We start from the raw sequence: 20,499 nt of genomic DNA, 5'->3' as shown, positions 1-20,499 counted from the left end.
TCAAGTAACAGCATATCGAAATACATATATAATAATAGTAGATTAGAATAGAATAATAATAATAAAAAATGTACCATTCAGAAACGTTTTGTAAGAGCCGTGTTTGCGGAGGTTGCTTGACTCTATTCATTGCCGCTTTCTGGGTCTGATATTTACATTTGACCGGAGCACATGTAACTTTCGCCCGTAAAGGTAATGGGCGTGAAGTTTCCGGACAACATGCACTACGCAGTTTAGCCAATTACAACACACCGGCCCAACTAACCAATCTGAGCCCATTGCCTGTTTCCGAGGGAGTGTTTTCATAGAATCAGGAAGTCAACCGGTCGTTCAAATGACAGAGGAGAAAGCGGCTTACAATAAAGGTGAAATTTATGAAAAATAAGACTTAAACAAAAATAAAAACCCCGAAGACATGTTATATTGCACCCCATAAACACAATCATGCAAAGAAAAAAAGCAGTAAACCACCCCTTTAATAAAAAAGCCAGTTAATATAAAGATTTTAAAACAATGTATTTTTCCAAAATTTAAATTTTAATAGTATTTTAGTGCCGTTATTCTGGGGGGTGGGAATGTGTGACGGAACCATGCGCACCTACTAGACCGTCTCACTCTAGTGTTTAATGCTGAGGATTCAAGCCTACACGCCTCAGAAGGACTGGACCAGGAAAGACACAACCTCACTAAGATGCAGCCTTCCATTTGAGGAGTACCCAACATCAATATATGGGAGACACAGAACTTCCGGGAGAGGTGGGATGTCTGATTGTGGGAGTGAATCCGTTAAATTCTTGTTCTGTGAGTCACTCCTGAAATAGCGATTGTTGACAAAGTAATAACCATAACAACGCATAGGACAAAAAAAATCTGGTATGTCAAAATAGACTAAAGTGTTTTAGTGTAAATGCAGACTAATATACATGCCACAGCAACATTAACAATAAAAAGAATAAACAAATGTGTTGGCCGAATACATTTAGTAGCTTCTACAGTTAGATACTAAAAAACTTTTTCGCCTACCCTTTATAAAGAAGTGCGTAATTTAACAAAATATATGAGGGTGTTTAGAAATAGGCCTGTCACGATAACAAATTTTGCTGGACGATAAATTGTCCAAGAAATTATCGCGATAAACGATAATATTGTCGTTCTGAGACCATTTTCATTTAATATAATTATAATGGCATAATAATGCAGGTACACCTTTTCAACGATCTATAAACTTTTATTTCTAAAGAATATTAAACATTGAAAACGGAAAACATTTTAAATATCCAAAAAAATGAACAAAACAACCAAAAACAATGAAAGCAATGGACTCTTAGTGTCTGTTAACAAAATAAATGTCTGTTAATATATAAAATGAAACAAAATTGCACTTCAAAAAATATTAAACATTAGGCTTTAGACATTATTAAATGGTGATACATTCCATAACAGGCAAAACTGACAGTTAGGACCTTTGTAAACAAATAAAAAAAAGCCTCAACAAGCCATATCGCACAATTTTGCACTGTTACTTTGTCCTCCTGTTACTTTGTCAAGTGATTGTGTACTGTCGGGAAGACGGAGACGCACTTTATTGCGTGTGTATGCTACGCACTGAAAATACTTGGTTAGGATTAGGGGTGAGGAGTGCGTGCGTATTACACGCCATAAAGAGCGTATCATATGCACGCAAAAACTATTTTTGGCGTATAAATGGCACGAGAAATAACATTCGTGGTATAGATATGCATTTTCATGTGATCGGGCTCGCTGTCGCAACTCACAACTAGCGTCTTCTCTCTCTCCCGGCAGTAGCCGCAAACAGTCCCGCCTTTCCCACACAAAGACCATGTGACTGACAAGTGCCGCGCCGCCGCCTCCCCACACAAAGACCATGCAACTGACAACAAGAGGGTTCACTCCTCCTATACGCTAAAGAACCGAGAGTGGTCATCCAGTCTCTTTGGTAGAGAGAGAGAGAGACGAGGAAAACAAACAAGCATGCAAATGGAATTATCGCGGCCGGAAAAATTATCGAGCTCATTTTTTTTATCGTGCGATTAATCGACTTATCGACTATCGCGACAGGCCTATTTAGAAATGTATGTAGTGTTTTATTTGGTTATGATATTAATTATTATTAGCATTAATAATCATCTTGTTTTTTATTTTCAAACAGTGTCACTCTGAAAGCACAAAACACAGCAGATGATGTTCTTCAGAAGCTGCTACCTGTGGTTACAGCAACTAGATCAGCTGAGTAAGTAACACTGAGAACAATCATCACTGTTAAAACATTACAATTCTAAATGGTCTAACAAAAAAATATATGAATATCACACATTTACATTTACATTTTTGTGAGAAATTTTTCATATATAAACATTTATATTGTATGTATATAAACATTTATATTTAGACTTTTATTTATATTTTTGTATATATCAGTTATACCATTATATCAGTTTTATATAATTGTTTTCTCTCACATAGAGACATAATCTCTTAGAATAGCAGTAAAACTAACTGATATATTGAAAAAATTGTTTAAAAAATTGTTCCTAACAAAATTAGGAACAAACTATTCTTTTTTTTTTTTTTTTTTTTTTTTTTTTCTATTTTGATACAAGAGTGATCTGAGTGTCATTGTTCTCTACAGGTTTTATAATTGTGGTGTCACGGATGAAGGTTGTGCTGCTCTGGCTTCAGCTCTGAGATCAAACCCCTCACACCTGAGAGAACTGGTTCTGTCTAAGAATAATATAGGAGACTCAGGAGTGAAGCAGCTCTCTGTTGTACTGGAGAATCCTCACTGTAAACTTGAGAAACTGTGGTAAGTTCATACGTGACTCTCACATGAAACTGTCACTGCAAGTAACATCAAAATGGAATTAAATGCAGGGAAATGACTATTATTACATTAGTTACAAGCAAAGCTATTGAACCATGATCAAATTCATCAAATTGACATCACGTCTGTTCATATGAATTAAGAGATTAAAAATGTTTCAGTTTGAATCGTTCATGTGATTGATCTGTAAATGATTGAAAACATGAGCTCCTTCTCATTAAGGTGATGCTGCAGTACTGATAGCTCTTTACTTTAAACACACTCAATCTCAGCAGTCAGGATTAACACTGTCCATTAATTTTAATTGGAGAAAACTGGATAATATAGAAATATAGAGGTTTAAGATCTACATTGTCAATGTCGCAGATTATGACTTGGTGAAACATTCCAGCACGATTTAACGAGAACATACACTGCATAGTCTTTGTAATAATAGTTTACTTTTTTTATTACGCTGTTTTAGTTTGTGCTTTCATGTTTCAAGACAAGTAAAAGTATTGTATAACTATAAAGTATAACTTTTTTTTTTTAAATACTGAGGAAATTTACTCTTGTTCCATGTAGTTACAGGGTTAGTGTAACATTTGCAGCCTGTAAATTAAAGTGGTGCTTGTTACCCTCTTGTTAGATGTAGTTATAGGGTAAGCACAATAAAAACTGATACATAATCTGATATCACTCAGAAACATTTTATTTGAAAAACAGCTTGACTTCTTCCTCTTTGTTCCTTTTCTTTTTCTTTCTTTCCACAGATAAATCTTAAGAAGGAATACCTTTTATCTTGCTATTCGTCATGTATTAACTCCTTTGCTTGAAACAAGCTAAATTATCTGCCAATGGGTTAAAAAAATTAATCGTAATTCAAATGGAAACAAGATTATTTTTCTTACCCCATTTGGCAGATAATTTTGCTTGTTTTAAGCAAAAACTCACTTAATTTTAGTAATTGCACCTGGATTTAAGAATTTTTAGATATTTGGACTTGAAACAACAAAAATACTAAATAAGAAAAGCATTTTTTTGCAGTGTAGAAAGATTAAAGACTCCAGCTTCAATATTTGACCACTGTTTATGATTCAACTAGGTTGCAGTGACATTCATTTCTTAATTTATGTCAGGATTGCAAACTAATCAATTCGTAATTTTTTATATTTTGAATAGAATAATTTTTTTTACTTATGTTCTCTCACATCTGCTGCGGTTTATTTGTCTACATAGCTTCACTGAACAGTGCCCGTTAGAGCTTTTAGTCCAAAAGTGCGCTTATCTGGAGGAATATTGATTTATTCTCACATGTTTGCAAAATATTTTGTCAAAGAAAATAATTTCTATTCATTTCCCACTGAATTATGTGATCTGAAGAGCTAAAACAGCGTAGACAGCACTGTCTGTTCTTTTCCTGGTTTGCGTCAGTTATGATCTCAGCGCTCTCACTGCGTACAGCTTTCAATCATCTTACGTAGGTCAACATGACCATAATTCCTGCCCTTATGCATGCCGCTGTCCTGTACACTTCCTCGTTCCGAGCTCTGTGAAAAACAAACCTAAAGAAACATTTCTACACGTGAAACAAGAAGCTAATAAACACACGATTACCATAGTATATTGTTTGTGTGTGATTTTCATACGATTTGTATATCAATAATGGATGTTTAGATTTACAGTATGAATGCTAAGCAGGTGTAGCGATTAGATGCAAATAAAAGGCTATACAAAACATTTCAACAACATCATATGTCTAAAATCCACATTAGATCGCGATCTGAAGTTTATACAAACACTCGATGGTGATTTAAATTGAGTTTTGAGCGTAATATTAATCTTTAAAAATTGTAATATTAATCTTTTACATTTTGTAGCTTTAATGCTCCTTTCACGCCTGGAGCTATTCTATTCCATAATCTGATATGTTAAAAACTCACATAAGGTCCCAAGAATATGCTCTTTTTTTGTTTGTTTGTTTGTTTGTTTCCTAGAAAGACTTCAGATAATAGGTGGATTAATGTATAGTGGGATGAAAGTGGTGTATATGTGCAAGCCATGCAATGCAGAATAAAGGCTAATAATGGCTGAATACAAACAAAAGAATAACTATGAAAGAATAATGAAGATTAGGTCTATCGGCAGATGTGTGAAAAGTTCATTGAGTGAGAACAATAGAACATTAATAAGGCAGTTCACCTCCCCAGACATTAGACAATAGACTGCAAATGGGTGTTTACAGGGCAATAAAAGATTTTATGAGCATCTCATATGCCTTCTCTAAAAACTCACTCTGACACGGTCTAACAAAATGTTTAAAGGGGTGGTATAATGCCCTTTTCAGATGTTAAATAAGTCTCTGAAGTCTCCATGTGTTTGTGAAGTTTTAGCTCAAAATACCCCACAGATATTGTTATATAGCATGTTAAAATTGTCACTTTTTGAGGGTGAGCAAAAAATGCACCGTTTTTTTTTGTCTGTCCCTTTAAATGCAAATGAGCTGCTGCTCCCAGCACAGAGGGCGGAGCTACAACAGCTTGTCCTTTTACCTCACGCATACATTCACTGAACATTTCAAAAACTTTTAGCCTTTTATGTTCAAACCGGTGTCAGACAATGATGTAGAGACTCAAGAAGAAGTGACAACATGTAGAATGCAACGGCATTTCTGAATGGTTAGTTGATGAATTTATGTAGCTTATGTGTAGTTATCTTTTAGTCATTGATTAGCGTATCCTGTCATGATAATCTATAAATCGCTTTCCCGGGGAGGGGTTTATGTAGATTTTAGGGTTAGTGATGTTCATGCTCAAACAGCAACATTACACACTAACTCTAGTTAGAAAAGTGAAATCATAATCAACCACCCCTTTAATAAAATTCATAGTTTTAGAGCTAACATCCTCATATTTGAAAGCATGAGCAGACTTGTGGCTTGGCCTTGTGTTTCTAAGTTTCTACAACACAGATAAATCATATTTTTATACATTTAAAAAGATTTTCTGCATATTTTTTTTTTTGTTTTTATGTTTGAGCTTGTATATATCCATATTAGTAACAGTCAGTGATTCTGAGTCCTGAACTGTAAACTCTCAAGTGTTGGCTTTCTAAATATATGTTGGTTATGTGTCTATTCAGAATGACTTATAAGCAGCAACCTTTTTATTTTCATCTTGCCAAAATGAGGGGTGTGCAGTAAGGGGTTAAAAGAAAAACATTACACTCAGAAATGTGCTCAGCATTTATTCATCTTTTACCCTCATGCCATCCAAGACGTATACGACTTTCTTTCTTCAAATGAACATAAACAACGGTTTTTAGAAACATAAATAATCTGCTAATGCAAGCTCATGGGTTCCTCAAAGTTGAAGCATCAAACAGCACATACAGCAATAACAAAGTTGATACATACGACCCCAACATTTCTGGGTATACTGTATTTTCTTTAAACACATAATACAGAATAATAGCAAGAGAGATGTGATTCCTTTTTAAGTAGGGATGGGAACGACACGGGATTTGGGAAATCGACTGTCGAGGCCAATGTGTCGACTTTTTGTCGGATTGTTGGCCTTTTTTTTCTTTTTTTTTTTTAAAGAGCAGCAGCAATGCGGAGGGTGTAAAATATTCTACATCAGGGTCCGAAATTAAGGCCAAATGCGGGTAGATTTTCTGTTTGGTGAGTAAATCTCAAAAGGCTATCCGCCACACTGGCGGGTGAATGTACATTACAAAATATGAAATTTTAAGCGCGCACGCACAAGCAGAGAGAGAGAGCGAGTCCCGGCCAGGCGTCCTTTTGACAAGCGTCCTTGACAGGACGGCCAGAGCTTCTTTGCAGCTCAAGTCGGCGGCGGTGTGTACGTACCTACAGTTAACGCTCTTTGTGTTGACGGCGCTGAGGAAAAAGCTCCCGCCACTGTAAGAAGCTGTCGCCGCCCATTTGTGTCCTCCTGCGCACCCATCAAAGCTGTGCAGAACGTCTTCAGCACTCGCGGATCGTGCATATTTCCGCTGCTGCTTCTGTTTACACACCATGGTCGTTCTTTTCTCGAGAAAAGGAGTTTTCTCATAGCGTTTGCAACGCAATACTCGTTCCCTTATCTCTCAGGGAACCGAGGTTAAAGTAACCGAGGAAATGTAATAAATTAAAAGCCAAAAAAAAAAAAAAAGCAATTTGGAAATCCCACAAGCCCCGCCCCCTCGACATGTCGACACTGTTTTTTTTGTCGAGTGGAGCATGTGTCGAATGTCGGTCGTTTTGTCGAGAAAAAGTCCCATCCCTATTTTTAAGATTCATAAGTGTAAAGAATGAAAATGAAGAGGAAGAACAAGAGTAGGATGAAACCAGAGAGCAAGAGAAACAAAAAAAAGGGACAGAACGTGCTACTTTCTGTTAGGACTTTAGTATTTAAAATGAAAAGTTGATTAAAAAAAAGATGAATAAGAAGTGTTGTAAATGTTTTCAATTAAGCTGTTTTTCAAATAAAGGTTTCAGATTCAGTAATATCAGTTTTTTTTTCCTGCTTGAGTTTGACTGCAGGTCTGTTATGATTATGTTTTGTGCTCTGTGACAGACCAAGATCCATTTAACATGGTGATTTGAGCTTATGTTATTGGTTTCTCTTTAATAATTATTTTAAAGTCTCTGTTGATCTGAGAGTGTCATTGTTCTCTACAGGTTTTATAATTGTGGTGTCTCAGATGAAGGTTGTGCTGCTCTGGCTTCAGCTCTGAGATCAAATCCCTCACACCTGAGAAAACTGAATCTGTCTGAGAACAAACTAGGCGACTCAGGAATGAAACTGCTCTCTGCTGTACTGGAGAATCCTCACTGTAAACTGGAGGAACTGAGGTAAGATTATATGAGACTCACATGAAACTGAATTTTAAAATTTCATTTATCCATAAAGTAACAATGGAATACGGGATTCAAACTATTATTACATTTATGGCTGTCACTAACAATTATTTTGGTAATCGAGTAACTGGATAATTTTTTGTGGTAATAAAAATTGACCAAAGCAAATAATAGCCTTTAAAATGACTTAAAATACATATATAATATCAATGGGGCAATAATATTTGGTTCAAATAAAGTATCAAAAGCAAGTAATCATATGGTTTTATAGAACAACAGAGTTAAAATACACAATAAACATTGTATAAACAATCAAATTATGGATTATAACAAACGCCTTCAGAGGGGGCGCCTGGTGATTGTTGTTGTCCCACTTTACAGCAGATCAAATACTTATTTAATATAGGCCAAATGATGGATTATAACAAACGCCTTCAGAGGGGGCGCCTGGTGATTGTTGTTGTCCCACTTTACAGCAGATCAAATACTTATTTAATATAAGCCAAATGACATGTACATTTAAATGTTCACTTAATCTTTATTATTTGACAACTTCTTTACTGCTACAGCCACTGTAATTTTTCGGACAAGAATATTTGAACAGCAAACATGCAAACTCAAACTCAGATATTAAACTTTTATTTTTAAATTGCGATGAACAGTTTGCATATTTCGAAAGATAATGACATTCTCCTGTGTTGGCGTAGGTTTATAAATGATTTACCTGATAAATTTGATGAAATGGCACACATTGCATTGCCAGATGTAGACTATAAGCCCTAAAGTCACAGCATATGCAGAAATTGAGTTAGAGACGCTTCACATATATAAATGATTATAGTTCATGTGGAGCAGCATTCACTGTGAACGAAGCCACTCTTAGATGCTGAGAAATATTGCAGCTTTGAGAATTATTATACCGGAAGGGCATATATTTATTCAATTGAATCGCAGCCTAGCCTTAGTAAACGTTCTAATAATGCGGTTCATAGATTCTCATCCTTGGAATTAACCACTTCCAGTATTTTACCGGATACTCGACATGGGTAAATTGCATTTGAGGATTTTTTTTAAATCAAGTACTCAAAATTAATAGAAGAATTGTGAAAGTCTTAATTACATTCATTAAAACAATTGAGAGTCAACATGATTACCATTAATTAATTTAATATCATATCTGTTTAAATAAATAGTAAAACGAGCAAGAAGGTGGATGGCCGCACTCTGGATTCAGTACAGACTAGTCTTTCAAAACATTCATTTTATTTTATGGATTGCATCGGGCAAAGTGTAAGTGAATTAAAACAAATGAACAGGGGCAAATGTTTCAGCACATTGCTGTCTATAGTGCTCACTCTGCAACAAACATTCACCCTTTTCTTGATAAATTAGCATTTAGGGGTCAATAACTGAAATTAATTATCACAAGTAAAACTCTATCACAGGTGGTGCTCCAAGAGAGTCTGATAATTAGCATACATGACACAATATTACAGGTATTCAATTATAACATAAAAGAGTATAAAAACAATATATTAGAGAAAAGGAAAGTTCTAGTTCTTCATTCTTCTTGTTACTACTTTCACTAAATATTTCAAATGTAAATCATTCACACATCTTTCTACATTAAAAACACACAAGATTAGATAATTGATTACTTGCAAGAGTATATATGTGTCATGTATATGAGTCTGTTGATTCAATCTGTGTGTCTGATCTGAGAGAGTAAAGAGTGTATTTTTCTTTACAGGTTGTGGAAGTGTGATGTGACAGATGAAGGTTGTGCAGCTCTGGCTTCAGCTCTGAGATCAAACCCCTCACACCTGAGAAAACTGGATCTGTCATTTAATAATCTAGGAGACTCAGGAGTGAAGCTGCTCTCTGCTGGACTGGAGAATCCTCACTGTAAACTGGATGAGCTGGGGTAAGATAATCTCTACCATAAAGACTCTGAGTGAATAATGATTATGTATGTGGTGTGCACAAAATATAATTTGGAATAAGCCCCATCCGGCGGTTTAGCAAGAGATTCCTGAATGACCCATCAGATTCTGCCGGCGATAGATAGCAAGGGTGAAGGGTCTACCTGAAAAGGAACATTTAGATATAATATCCCCCAAAAGAAAGTAAAACTAAGATTTAAATAAGCCAAACAAACCAGACAACGCAGGTTAAAGTGAAGTTCTTTACTTTTTTTCCCACAAATATTTCAGTGTAAATCTTCAGTGTAAAACTTACCTTGTAATGCTTATGCAAACAGACCACCCTTTCAAAAGCATAAGCATTGCCTCATAATGTGTAGCTGCAGCTGAAAAGGGGAAAGTGGTGTGTGGACTGTCACCCTATTAGATTCTACACCACATGATAAACGTGACCAAAATAATTCATGATAACAATATATCGCGATATCCATGTAAGTCTTGAAAAGCTAAAATAAATAATGCTATCAGTCAAATTCATCTTTACTTTGCTTATTTTGTCTTTTTGTTTTATTTTGTAGAATCACACCATTGCATAACAAATGAACAATTACACTTAAGGGCAACCAGTTTGAAATAACGGTAATACTTAATCATAAGTATATAGTAACTAGAGTTGGGTATCGTTTGAATTGTAACGAATCTGATTTCCATCCTGCTTATCGTTTCCGATTCTTATCAATTCCTAATTTCATTTACAATAAGGTAAAAAAAACAACAACTTCAAAATCCATTCACATTTTGTCTTTTTGCAAAACATTTAATTGTAGCTGAAAATCATAAACAAAAACCAACAGGCTAAAGAACACTTATGCAAGAAATGTTTGCCTGTGGTTTAAAAATACTATAGAAAAACAATTAGCCTGACTAATATACATTTCAAGCATTAATAAAGTCAAGTAAACACTAAGTAATAAAAAAAACAAATACAATTTTTTAATCACAACAAATAGATACAACTAAATAAAGAAACGATTGAAAGTGTTTTAAGATTTTCACGTATTTAGGTACAGAAACTGTAATCAAATGTTAAATAACAATGTACTTTATAAATAAAATATACATTACAAATATAGTTACAAAAGTTATTCATCAAGAACAAGTTAATTTTGTCTTGTGTTTGATTTGTGTTATTATAGAGATTGCAGCAGGAATAAAAAAAAAACAGCATGTGAGTCGTCTCGTGCTTGAATGGTTTAAAATCACATTAAAATCAAATTTTCTGTGAGCGTGCTTGGATGTGTGTGCAGCACAGAAAACATTGCGAGAGTCGTCTCTCAAGAGGCAAGATCTACCTATAGATTTTTCAATTCTGATACCCGCTGCTTTTTTTTTTTTTTTTTTTTTTTTAACCAAATTTATTTGTTGTTAATTTGCTCTATAACAGTCCAAACTGGCCTTAAAAAACTGAAATTAGTCAACCACTATTTTTTAATCACAATCCAAACAAAGATGCTACACACATGTAGCATGAACAGTTGTGTTTGATTTAAATTAGATTGCATAATTTCAAGACTTGGTGCAAATACAGAATGGTCTGACTTTAGCTTTGTGAAATTTTTACATAAGACACGTACACCTGCATAAACAGAAACAGATGGACTGAATGAAAATGCAAATTCACTCTCACAGCAGGTGGCGCTTATGAAAAAAAAAAGCGTTTCTTTGGGTGTTTTTATTCCTATATTTCAAGCATCGCGAACAGTGATCTTGCTGTGCCTGGTAGTTTCTCTGCTTCCCGTCTGCGCTCTCCTCTTTGCATCTGTCTTCAGCGTGTCCCGTCTCTGGCCTGTGTTAACATCCTGTTAACAGACTTCGTAATATTTTCATACAGATGATAATTCGGGTAACGAATGCAATGTAGTTTGTTTGCGAGTCTGGAATAGAGATCTGCAAAAATTAAGCTAAAAACCGTCCAGTTGCCGATCGTGTGTTTGGAGCACAAACCGTCCATTTCCAATTTATGGCTGGTCGACTGGTGTATCTCTAGAAAAAAGGTTGCATCACAACAATTATTTGTACTCTCACAAATGCTCCCAAATAAATTGAGGTTGCACAGTTCAATTTTCGAGCCTTGATGTGTTTTTTGTACTTATTTTTCTGTTATTTTTGGGAGCTACCGGGACAGTGATAAAGATCTACATCGACGGTTTGGCGACTACTGGTTTAAAGTCATATTGAAATGCTCTCAAAGAAACTGATGAGAGGAATCAATTTTAATTGTATAATAACAAGTATCCTATTCGTGATCTGAAGTATTCGATTCTAGTATTGGAATCAATTTTCTATTCCCAACCCTAACAGTAACAGTGCACATATATAATTTGCTATTATATCAACTATTATAGCTAATTATTTATAAACTGTAGTTAATACATTAATAGACTATATCAAAATTGAGTTCCTCATTCATTATCACTGTAATTAACAAAGTGTTCTTTTTTAATTAGCTCATATGTTGAGTTAGATAATGAGTTTAAAACTTATTGACCATAAATAGTTCTCACTTTAGGTCACAGAAAATCTGAAAATATCATTAAGTGCTTTAATACAGCCTTTAATAGACATTAATTACAGTGGTATTATGAGTTCCTTAATATTTGCAAACACACACACACACACACACCAGAGGTTTTCCTGGGTCACAAATGGTCTTTGGTGGTGGCCGACAGACACTGTCATCCTTTCTTGCCCTCTTTTTTTTTTTTTTTTTTTTTTTTTTAAAGCTGCTTTTACCACTGGATTTCATAGCTTTGTAAGATAAAATTCTTCTTTGGTAGACCTGATAATTATTTTGGTACATAATCATATCAATATTATAAGGTAGAATTAAAAAAGTAGCATTAAAAGGGTTATTTTAACTAATAGTCTAAGTTTCTACCATATAAACAACAATCGATTAAAATTAGCAGCTAGGTAACAACAACTTGCTTTGCGCTTTTTTTATGGTTTCACCACAATCCAGTCAGAACTAAATAATTTTTGGGTAATTTTTCTACACATTGTCAAATAAATAACCTGAAAATACTGTATATTATTAAGGCTAAATCTTGCTAACAACTCTTGCTAAATAGGGTAAGAACACTTATGTTCTCATTTCAGAGGTGTTCTGATTAAATAATTTGTTGATAACACTTTACAATAAGCTTTGATTTGTTAACATTAATGTATTGGGCTAACTAACATGAACTATCCACGAGCAATACATTTATTACTGTATTTATCAATCTTTGTTGATGTTAGTTAATAAAAATACAGCTGTTCATTTTTGTGAATAATGTGTAATATGTGAGCAGCATGTATGTAAAAGTTTGTAATTTTGAGAAAACTACGTTTATGTGTGGTTTGTAAAAATAAATAAAAAATTAAGTCACTGAAATAAGACTACGAAACCCATACTGGTTATTTGTTCATAAGACTTTTGATAACTGAATCACGTAGCCTAGTATATTTGCTTCAAAACAATGTGAAAATCATCCTTCCCACTCATTCACATAAAACAATGTATTGATTAAAATCTGCAAGACATGTTTTACTTAAGAAAGCTGTATTAAGATGTAAATCATCATGAATATTGATGTGTTTCACACCTGGGAAGACAAAGACCCTGCCATTATGGCCCTATCAGGTGGGACTGTGAGGGAACTTAAACAAAGAATGTGGAGAAATTAAAAGAATGGCTTTTTGATTTTTAGGATTTATTTACAACACAGCATAATACAAAGATACATTATGAAGGACAAAAAGGCAGATTATTGAACACACACCTTTGTGCCATTCCTGAAACAATTCCATTATGTACAAACTGTATATTTCATCCTTTAATCCTAACTGATGTAATGAGTATTTGCATATATTTCATATTGACTGCATTGTTATTATTTTTTTAAGTAGTTATGTTTAACTTTGGATATAAGTTTAATTTGTGTCATTGTTCTCTACAGGTTGATTAATTGTGGTGTCACAGATGAAGGTTGTGCTGCTCTGGCTTCAGCTCTGAGATCAAACCCCTCACACGTGAGAACACTGGATCTGAATGGGAATGAACTTGGAGATTCAGGAGTGAAGCTGCTCTCTGAGCTGAAGGATGATCCACATTATAAACTGAATACTCTATGGTAACAATAGTCATCATATTTTCACTTCAGTAACACAACTTGTGTGAATATTTTGTCTGAGATAATCAGATAATCCTTAAATTCAGCTTCACTTTCTGTAGGTCTCTGAAGTTTAAACTGTTAAATTCTGCTCATATTGTTATGACTGATAATAATAATATTAATGCAAATTTCAATCCTTTAACTGTCTCTGTTTGTGATAATCTGAGACTTGGGTTGTTTGTTATTTACTGATATTAAATTTGTAGTGGTGTGTAATGATCGTTTCTGCTGGTTATGTATCAGATGTCCGTTTTGTGATCTTTCATGTTCATTTTGATTTTAAGTGACTTTGAACATCAGATATATTATCATGTTTGAGTATGAATTAATATAGCTTATCTAGTTATCTAGTGCTATGTTTTCTTATGAAAAGATGTGACAGACGTAATGTCTCATACTTCATACGTGACGGTTTGTGTTTTATTTTAGGTATTAGATGACAGTCTGACCTTCTGATGATCATCTGATGGTGAATAAGGATCCACTACAGATCACTCACAGTCAACAGAATCAAGATACAGTGACTTCACCATTATAAATTAAAACTTCATTTAGTTTTCAACAATACTTTGGCAGACCTAATGAGGTGGCAGTGAAACACCTTTTATTTCAGAGCAGAAAAATACAGTTTTTTATTCATAGATTGACCAATTTTATTTGTATAAATGTACAGTATAAATTTAAAAAGGTTTGAGTTTTGTTACAGCAAAAATATAGAGCCTGAATATCTGTTTGTGTTGTACCAGCAGAGGGAGACAAAGACTAATGAAAGATTCATTTATGACTTTCTTCTTTTAGTCACTATAGCCACACTTAGTTCTGCACTGTGCATTATAACATCATTGTGCTTTAGATTTTGATTTACTCTATCCTATTATAATGAATTTGTGTCTTTTTAATTGTTAAAATCTAAGAATAGCTATCAGCACATCTTCGTGTAACACTACTGTAAAATTGTCACCATCTAGTTTTGAGGAAAATTATTACTAAACTATAAAGGAAACTGAAAGTGCAGCACCTTTAGCTTGTACTGGCTGGATTGATGAACAATGAATATGATTTAATTTATGTATTCATGTTTATTTTTTATTTATATGAAAAACACTTTAAACTAACATTGTACATAGAATACATAAAGGTTGAATTTTTTCAGTATCAGAATTATCCGTGATGATTATATTGGATCTATGCTGAAATAAACTCACTGCATCTGTCCTGTTAAATGCATTGCCTTATTATCCAGTCATAATATTTGTCTGCATTATTAAAGTTAACTTTTGGTCCTCTAATCAGGATAAGACAAAACACATTTTGGAAGATGGATTAATTTTGTATTGATTTATTATTTAAATGTAGTTAATTTTGAACAAAATTCTAGTATAGAATAAAGCATTAGTTGCTAATTTGTATCTAGAGAAAATGTGCTTTAAACCAGTTATCAGAGAGGCAGATGGGGTTAATCGGGTCTTTGAACACACACACACAGGTCAGTAATTATAGTGCTTTGGTTTTAATGTAACAGCAGGGCGGCTACTGAACTGCCTTGCCGTTTTGTTGCAATCACACAAACTCAGATACACTACAATCTATTTTACATAATACTCATTAGGATATGCAGGATTCTCCATCCTGTTCTGTTGTGAAGCATCTAAATCAGGGTTTAGAGTAAGACATCAATCACGTCTGAGATCTAGAGCATTTTACTACAAACAGATATTCACTAGACTCAGAGATGTGTGCGTGTGTGCATGCAGAGATGGGGAGTATTTTAATTGAATGTATTTAAAATGCGTATTTAATTACTTTTGTGTATTTTGTCATTTGTATTTCCATAACAAAAATAAATCAAATTTTATTTGTATTTAAATACTTTGAGGGACTGTATTTTACTAAATAAAATACTTATTTAAATATGTAATTTTATTCCCGCATATAATAATTTTAATTATCAAGCTTAATAGAACCATGGACATATAAAATACATATATGACTACCAAATAGCCTATCACAGTTTTTGGCTAGATGCAAGCAAATCACGTAACACGTCCTACTGGCTCTTAATATTTCTGGGTTTTTCAGAAGTGGAAGTCATCATTGTTGGGTAAACTTCTATAGTGGTGAATGAGAGACTGCATTAAATGTATTTTTTGTGTTCCCATTTGCTCAAATAGAAAAAAGAAAAATGGCACAACAGTGTTTTCACAACTTTCAAAAAGAGGTAAAAAGTAGAGAGAGATTGATAACGGCAGTCAGAAGAGAGTAAGATGTCAACTTTATTGTCATGTGAGAGAAGCTCATTCTCGCTGTCTCGCAAATCTTCCCCGTCACAAGCGCATCTTCTGCACTAAGCAATGATATTCTGATATTCTATACTCTTACGTGTATGTAACTCCACAGTTACTCTTGCACTTCAAAATAGTACTTAAGTATATTCTGTAAATTTTGTATTTTCAAATTGCAAATTACTTGAATTTTAATTAAGTACATTTTTCACAGCATTATTTTGTATTTTATTTAAATACATTTGATGAGAAAGTATTTTAAGTATGTTTAAGTATTTTAAGTACATAAGTAATTTGTAACTAAAAACTTTTTGATGGATTTGTGACAATCTCTGTGTCTGTGTGTGTTACTGGACATGAGTCTAATGATCCAGAAAGAGGGAGTTTAACACCTCGTCTGTGTGTAAAACTACACAACATAATTAACATGAAAAATACACATATGAATGATTAGAGGATAAACATTAAAGCACTGAATTCATTCGTCAGCATTCTGTAGAAAGATCAAAGAAAAAACTGAACAAATTATGGCAAGAGTGAACAAATTAAAAGAATGAATGAAAGATTGAAAGTGTGAAGATAACAGAAATAATGAACTAAAGGAAAACAGCACACAAAAGAAAGAACAAACAAACAAGAAAGACAAATGGCAGAAGAAAATGACAACAAATGAACAACAAGAAAAAGAATGAACAAAAGAGCAATGAAAAAACAAACAACTAATTAAAGAAAAATAAGAACAAACAAATTTAAAATAGAAATTGAAAAGAATGAGAGAAACACAATTGATTAAACAAAAGAATGTAAGGAAGAGCAAAAATATAATCAATGAACAAAGATAAAACAAACTAAAAAAGAGCAGAATAAACTCAAAAATGAGCAAATAAAACCATCAGAAAAGCAAGAGAATGAACAAAAGTGTGAACAAATTGAAAAATAAACAAATGATCTCATCTCACCATCATCGAGTCCATCTGTGATTACATGAAGAAACAGAAAAAACTGAGACAGACTAAATCCAGAAGAACTGCGGGAACGTCTCCAAGATGCTTGAAGAAACCATACACACTCTGGGGACATCAGAGACTTATTTTACATCTTGTGTAAAGGGCATTATACCACCCATTTAAGAATTTTTCATCATTATCATGATCTTTTGTGTGTCACAATGAAACAAAATCCTCTTTCAATCACAGTCACTGAGCTTCAGAAACACAGCGACTTTACTTTAAAACACAAGCAGTGAGTTTACAAACTTACTCTGCACAAGAACACAAACAGATAGAGAATCTATATTGGTCTCACACACATACAGAAATATATACGCTGCACACATACATTCTCAGTGTTTAGTGCTGGTAATTACCTTTAAAGTTTGTTGCCCATAAATCAACTGTGAATTGTTGTGCAGGATTCCGGCTCCTTCATTTGTTGATGAAATATTTCTCAATCCTGTAGAACTGCAGCACAAGAGCAACACCAGATATATCATGCAGACATTAGATTGGATTATCTTTATAAAGGCCTGTGGAACGAGCTTCTTTTGAGCTGCATTTACATGTTTACAGGTATAGCGTCTCTCGCCTGCAGTGCAAACACAGTTTGCAGCGCAAACTAACAGGGAACCTTCTTAGAACTTCAGCTAACATTCTGGAAAGGTTTTTTTAAGTTGTGAACAAACATTCTTGCAGTAACATTAATAGAATATTTGTTCAGAGTTATCTGGTCTTTAATAATCTCAAAATAATGTTGCTACTTGTTTCAGAATTTAAGTAACATTCCCATAATGTTTGCTAATCAATGAAATGGAATGTTCTCTTAATGACCGTATAACCATAAAAGACTTCTTAAAACATTTATATATGTTTCAAATCTTCAGAGTATTTCATTTTAATAACTAATGGGAATGTAAGCTAAACTTTCTTAGAACATATTTTTGTTATCTGTATCTATGCATTTAGATTGTAGATCAGCACGACGTCTAACAAATCCACCATAATTTAAGAATTACCAACGATGCTTTCCACTTCAGCTCTAAAGCTTTTTCTTTTTTTATTCTTTACTCATAATGTACTCTATATACAACTCCCTCATTAGGACTAATTGTTGTTTATAGACTAATTTTAAGGCCTTTGCATTCAGTCGCACGATTACAACAAATACTTTTTATAAAGAAACGTGTGACATCAGGAAATGCAGAAATCTATAGCTGTAATCTTCAGTCCTCATTCATGTACACACACACACACACACACACACACACACTTTTTAAGCTTCTCAACCAAAATAGAAACATATTCCCTTTTTATTTCAGCCTCAAGTGTTTTCAGAAAGCAGGGTTAAACCTTGAACTTAAACCTTGAACTCTCACCTTGAACCTTTCTTACTTGCGGTAATCGATAAAAAAAAAAAGCAATTACATGCTGCAGTTTTTGGCCCCTTATAAAGGTGCATCTCATAAAAAGGTCCAGGTCATATTTCATTCAAAAAAAAAAAAAAAAAAAGTAAGAAATGACAAAGAAAAAAAGTTTAAATATTTAGAAAATGCAAAAGGCTATAATGGTCCTAAAACAAGCTTCATTTATGCAAACTACTTAATATTTTTCTTTACAGTTTTCATGAGATTCACCCATAAAAAAAGTATCATAACCTTCACCTGATTTTAAAGTGATTGATTGTGGTCAGTCTCTGCATTTTGTGCGCAAATATCTGTATGTAATGACTGCCAATGGTCAGTATTTTGTTTGTTGGCTACTGTGCCGGTACTGCTACTGTCATGATTCTGCCTTCTTGTCTCTGATTTTCCCTGGTCTTGAGGCAGGATCATGACAGGCCCATGTTTTGTGTGTAAGCACATGGCCATTTGTTTGGCTGTGTGCTTGCGTTGTCTCGTCATGTAACCCCGCCCCCTTGTTATCTCATCTTGTTATCATTATTGTATCATCGCCGTCACCTGTTTCCCTCATTAGTTTCTCCCTATTTAATCCCCTTGTGTTTGCTGTCCTGTGTCGGTACATTGTCTATCCTTGTCTGATACCCTCCGTGAGTTACCTGAAGAAAGTCTTGTCTTGTTAGAAGTATTTGATCCTGTCTTTATTGTCTAAGTTTATCGTCTGAAGTGTTAGTCTAGTGTTTGTTCATCCTGTCTTGTTTTGCCCCCTCGTGGGTTTTGTTTTCTGTTTTTGTGTATTAATAAATCTTGAGTGTCTGCACCTCGTCTGCTTCTGGGTTCATCTCTGCACATCCCATGACAGCTACGGTATTTCTAACAATCAAAAAAGGTAAAAAACGAAAAAATATATGAATGGATAAATATATATCACACTAGTGCTCTTAATTTATATAGCATTATAATTAGTATCCAATTTTTTTTCCATCATCATGTCAGGGGCTCTGTAGTCTCTCCACTTCACATTATCATCTCTTACATAACTTAGTGAATCACTAACACAACTTAAACAGCATAAACATCATGGAGATAAATCAAGAGTTTCAAAATACCAAAAATGAGGCGAGATTTCAGTCAGGAAAGTTTGCGCTCCCTCTGGAACCGGTTCGTGTCTCTGCTGTTGTTTCATGTGTTTCAGGCTTTGAGCTTCAGTCCCTCATTGGTCCTCTCACTCTTTCTTCTGCCTTTTCTCCTCTCCTCCATCCCAACCTTGTTGTCCTCTCGATCTCCAGAGTTTTTCTGTTGTGGTGCCCTCAGTGGATTCTGCCGCTGCTGGTTTGAAGTTTTAAATCACTCATCGGTGACGCGTGTCTTTGAATGTCAAAGGAAACAGAGGGAAACCTGTCAGCTGCTATTATTATTAAAGGTTCAAATTAACAACTCATTCTCATACAATTAATATAATGTGTTTTTTATAATGATGTTATAAAACGTTTTGAACGTTCAGAGAACATTCAGAAACAACGTTTTCATAACCTAATGGGAATGTTAGAGAAAAGTTGTTTTTTTTTAGCTGTGTATTTGGGTCATAAATAAAATAAAAACTATTTTTATTTTTTGCATTCAGTGAGTTTACACAAAAATAAACCACCAATAACCCTGACAACTCAGGTTCACTTCAGATCACACAAGGCTCTATTGTGTGAATTTAAATCAACTTTTGGTCACCCAGAGCACTTCTCCTCCCGCCTTTTTAACGCACGACAAGTCTCTGGGGTGTAATTAAAATTATTTTCAGGTTTTCGCTGCAGGGCAGATGCATCATACACTTGTTTGATGCGAACTGCTAAGAAATTAGCAACCATTCATTAGCATCCTGCTAATGAGAGACAAAGAGATGCAAGTTTTGCCTTAAATTTCTGTTTACTCAAACAAAACGCTGTGCGGACAGATGGCGCATAATGAATTAGCAAAGACTCACGAGAAACAGATCATACAAGGAAC

The 20,499-nt window shown here is 34.2% G+C and overlaps 1 protein-coding gene across 9 annotated transcripts in view; it reads left to right on the top strand.

Annotated features, from left to right (window-relative positions):
* LOC308694107 (NLR family CARD domain-containing protein 3-like) overlaps positions 1 to 15,051 on the top strand; it is a 31,514-nt gene extending 16,463 nt beyond the window's left edge. For all 9 annotated transcript variants that reach the window (XM_081371404.1, XM_081371408.1, XM_081371402.1 and 6 more), the window contains 6 exons: positions 2,171 to 2,251; positions 2,651 to 2,824; positions 7,506 to 7,679; positions 9,436 to 9,609; positions 13,609 to 13,782; positions 14,254 to 15,051. In XM_081371404.1, the coding sequence (XP_081227530.1) occupies positions 2,171 to 2,251; positions 2,651 to 2,824; positions 7,506 to 7,679; positions 9,436 to 9,609; positions 13,609 to 13,782; positions 14,254 to 14,260 (784 nt within the window). In that variant the 3' untranslated portion in view covers positions 14,261 to 15,051. The remainder of the gene's footprint in view (positions 1 to 2,170; positions 2,252 to 2,650; positions 2,825 to 7,505; positions 7,680 to 9,435; positions 9,610 to 13,608; positions 13,783 to 14,253) is intronic.
* Positions 15,052 to 20,499: the final 5,448 nt, after the last annotated feature.

This window comes from Scardinius erythrophthalmus (genome assembly GCF_964197995.2).
Source record: "Scardinius erythrophthalmus genome assembly, chromosome: 7".
Lineage (NCBI taxonomy): Eukaryota > Metazoa > Chordata > Actinopteri > Cypriniformes > Leuciscidae > Scardinius > Scardinius erythrophthalmus.
The sequence above is the reverse complement of the archived record's forward strand: the minus strand, read 5'-3'. Positions and strand labels throughout refer to the sequence as shown.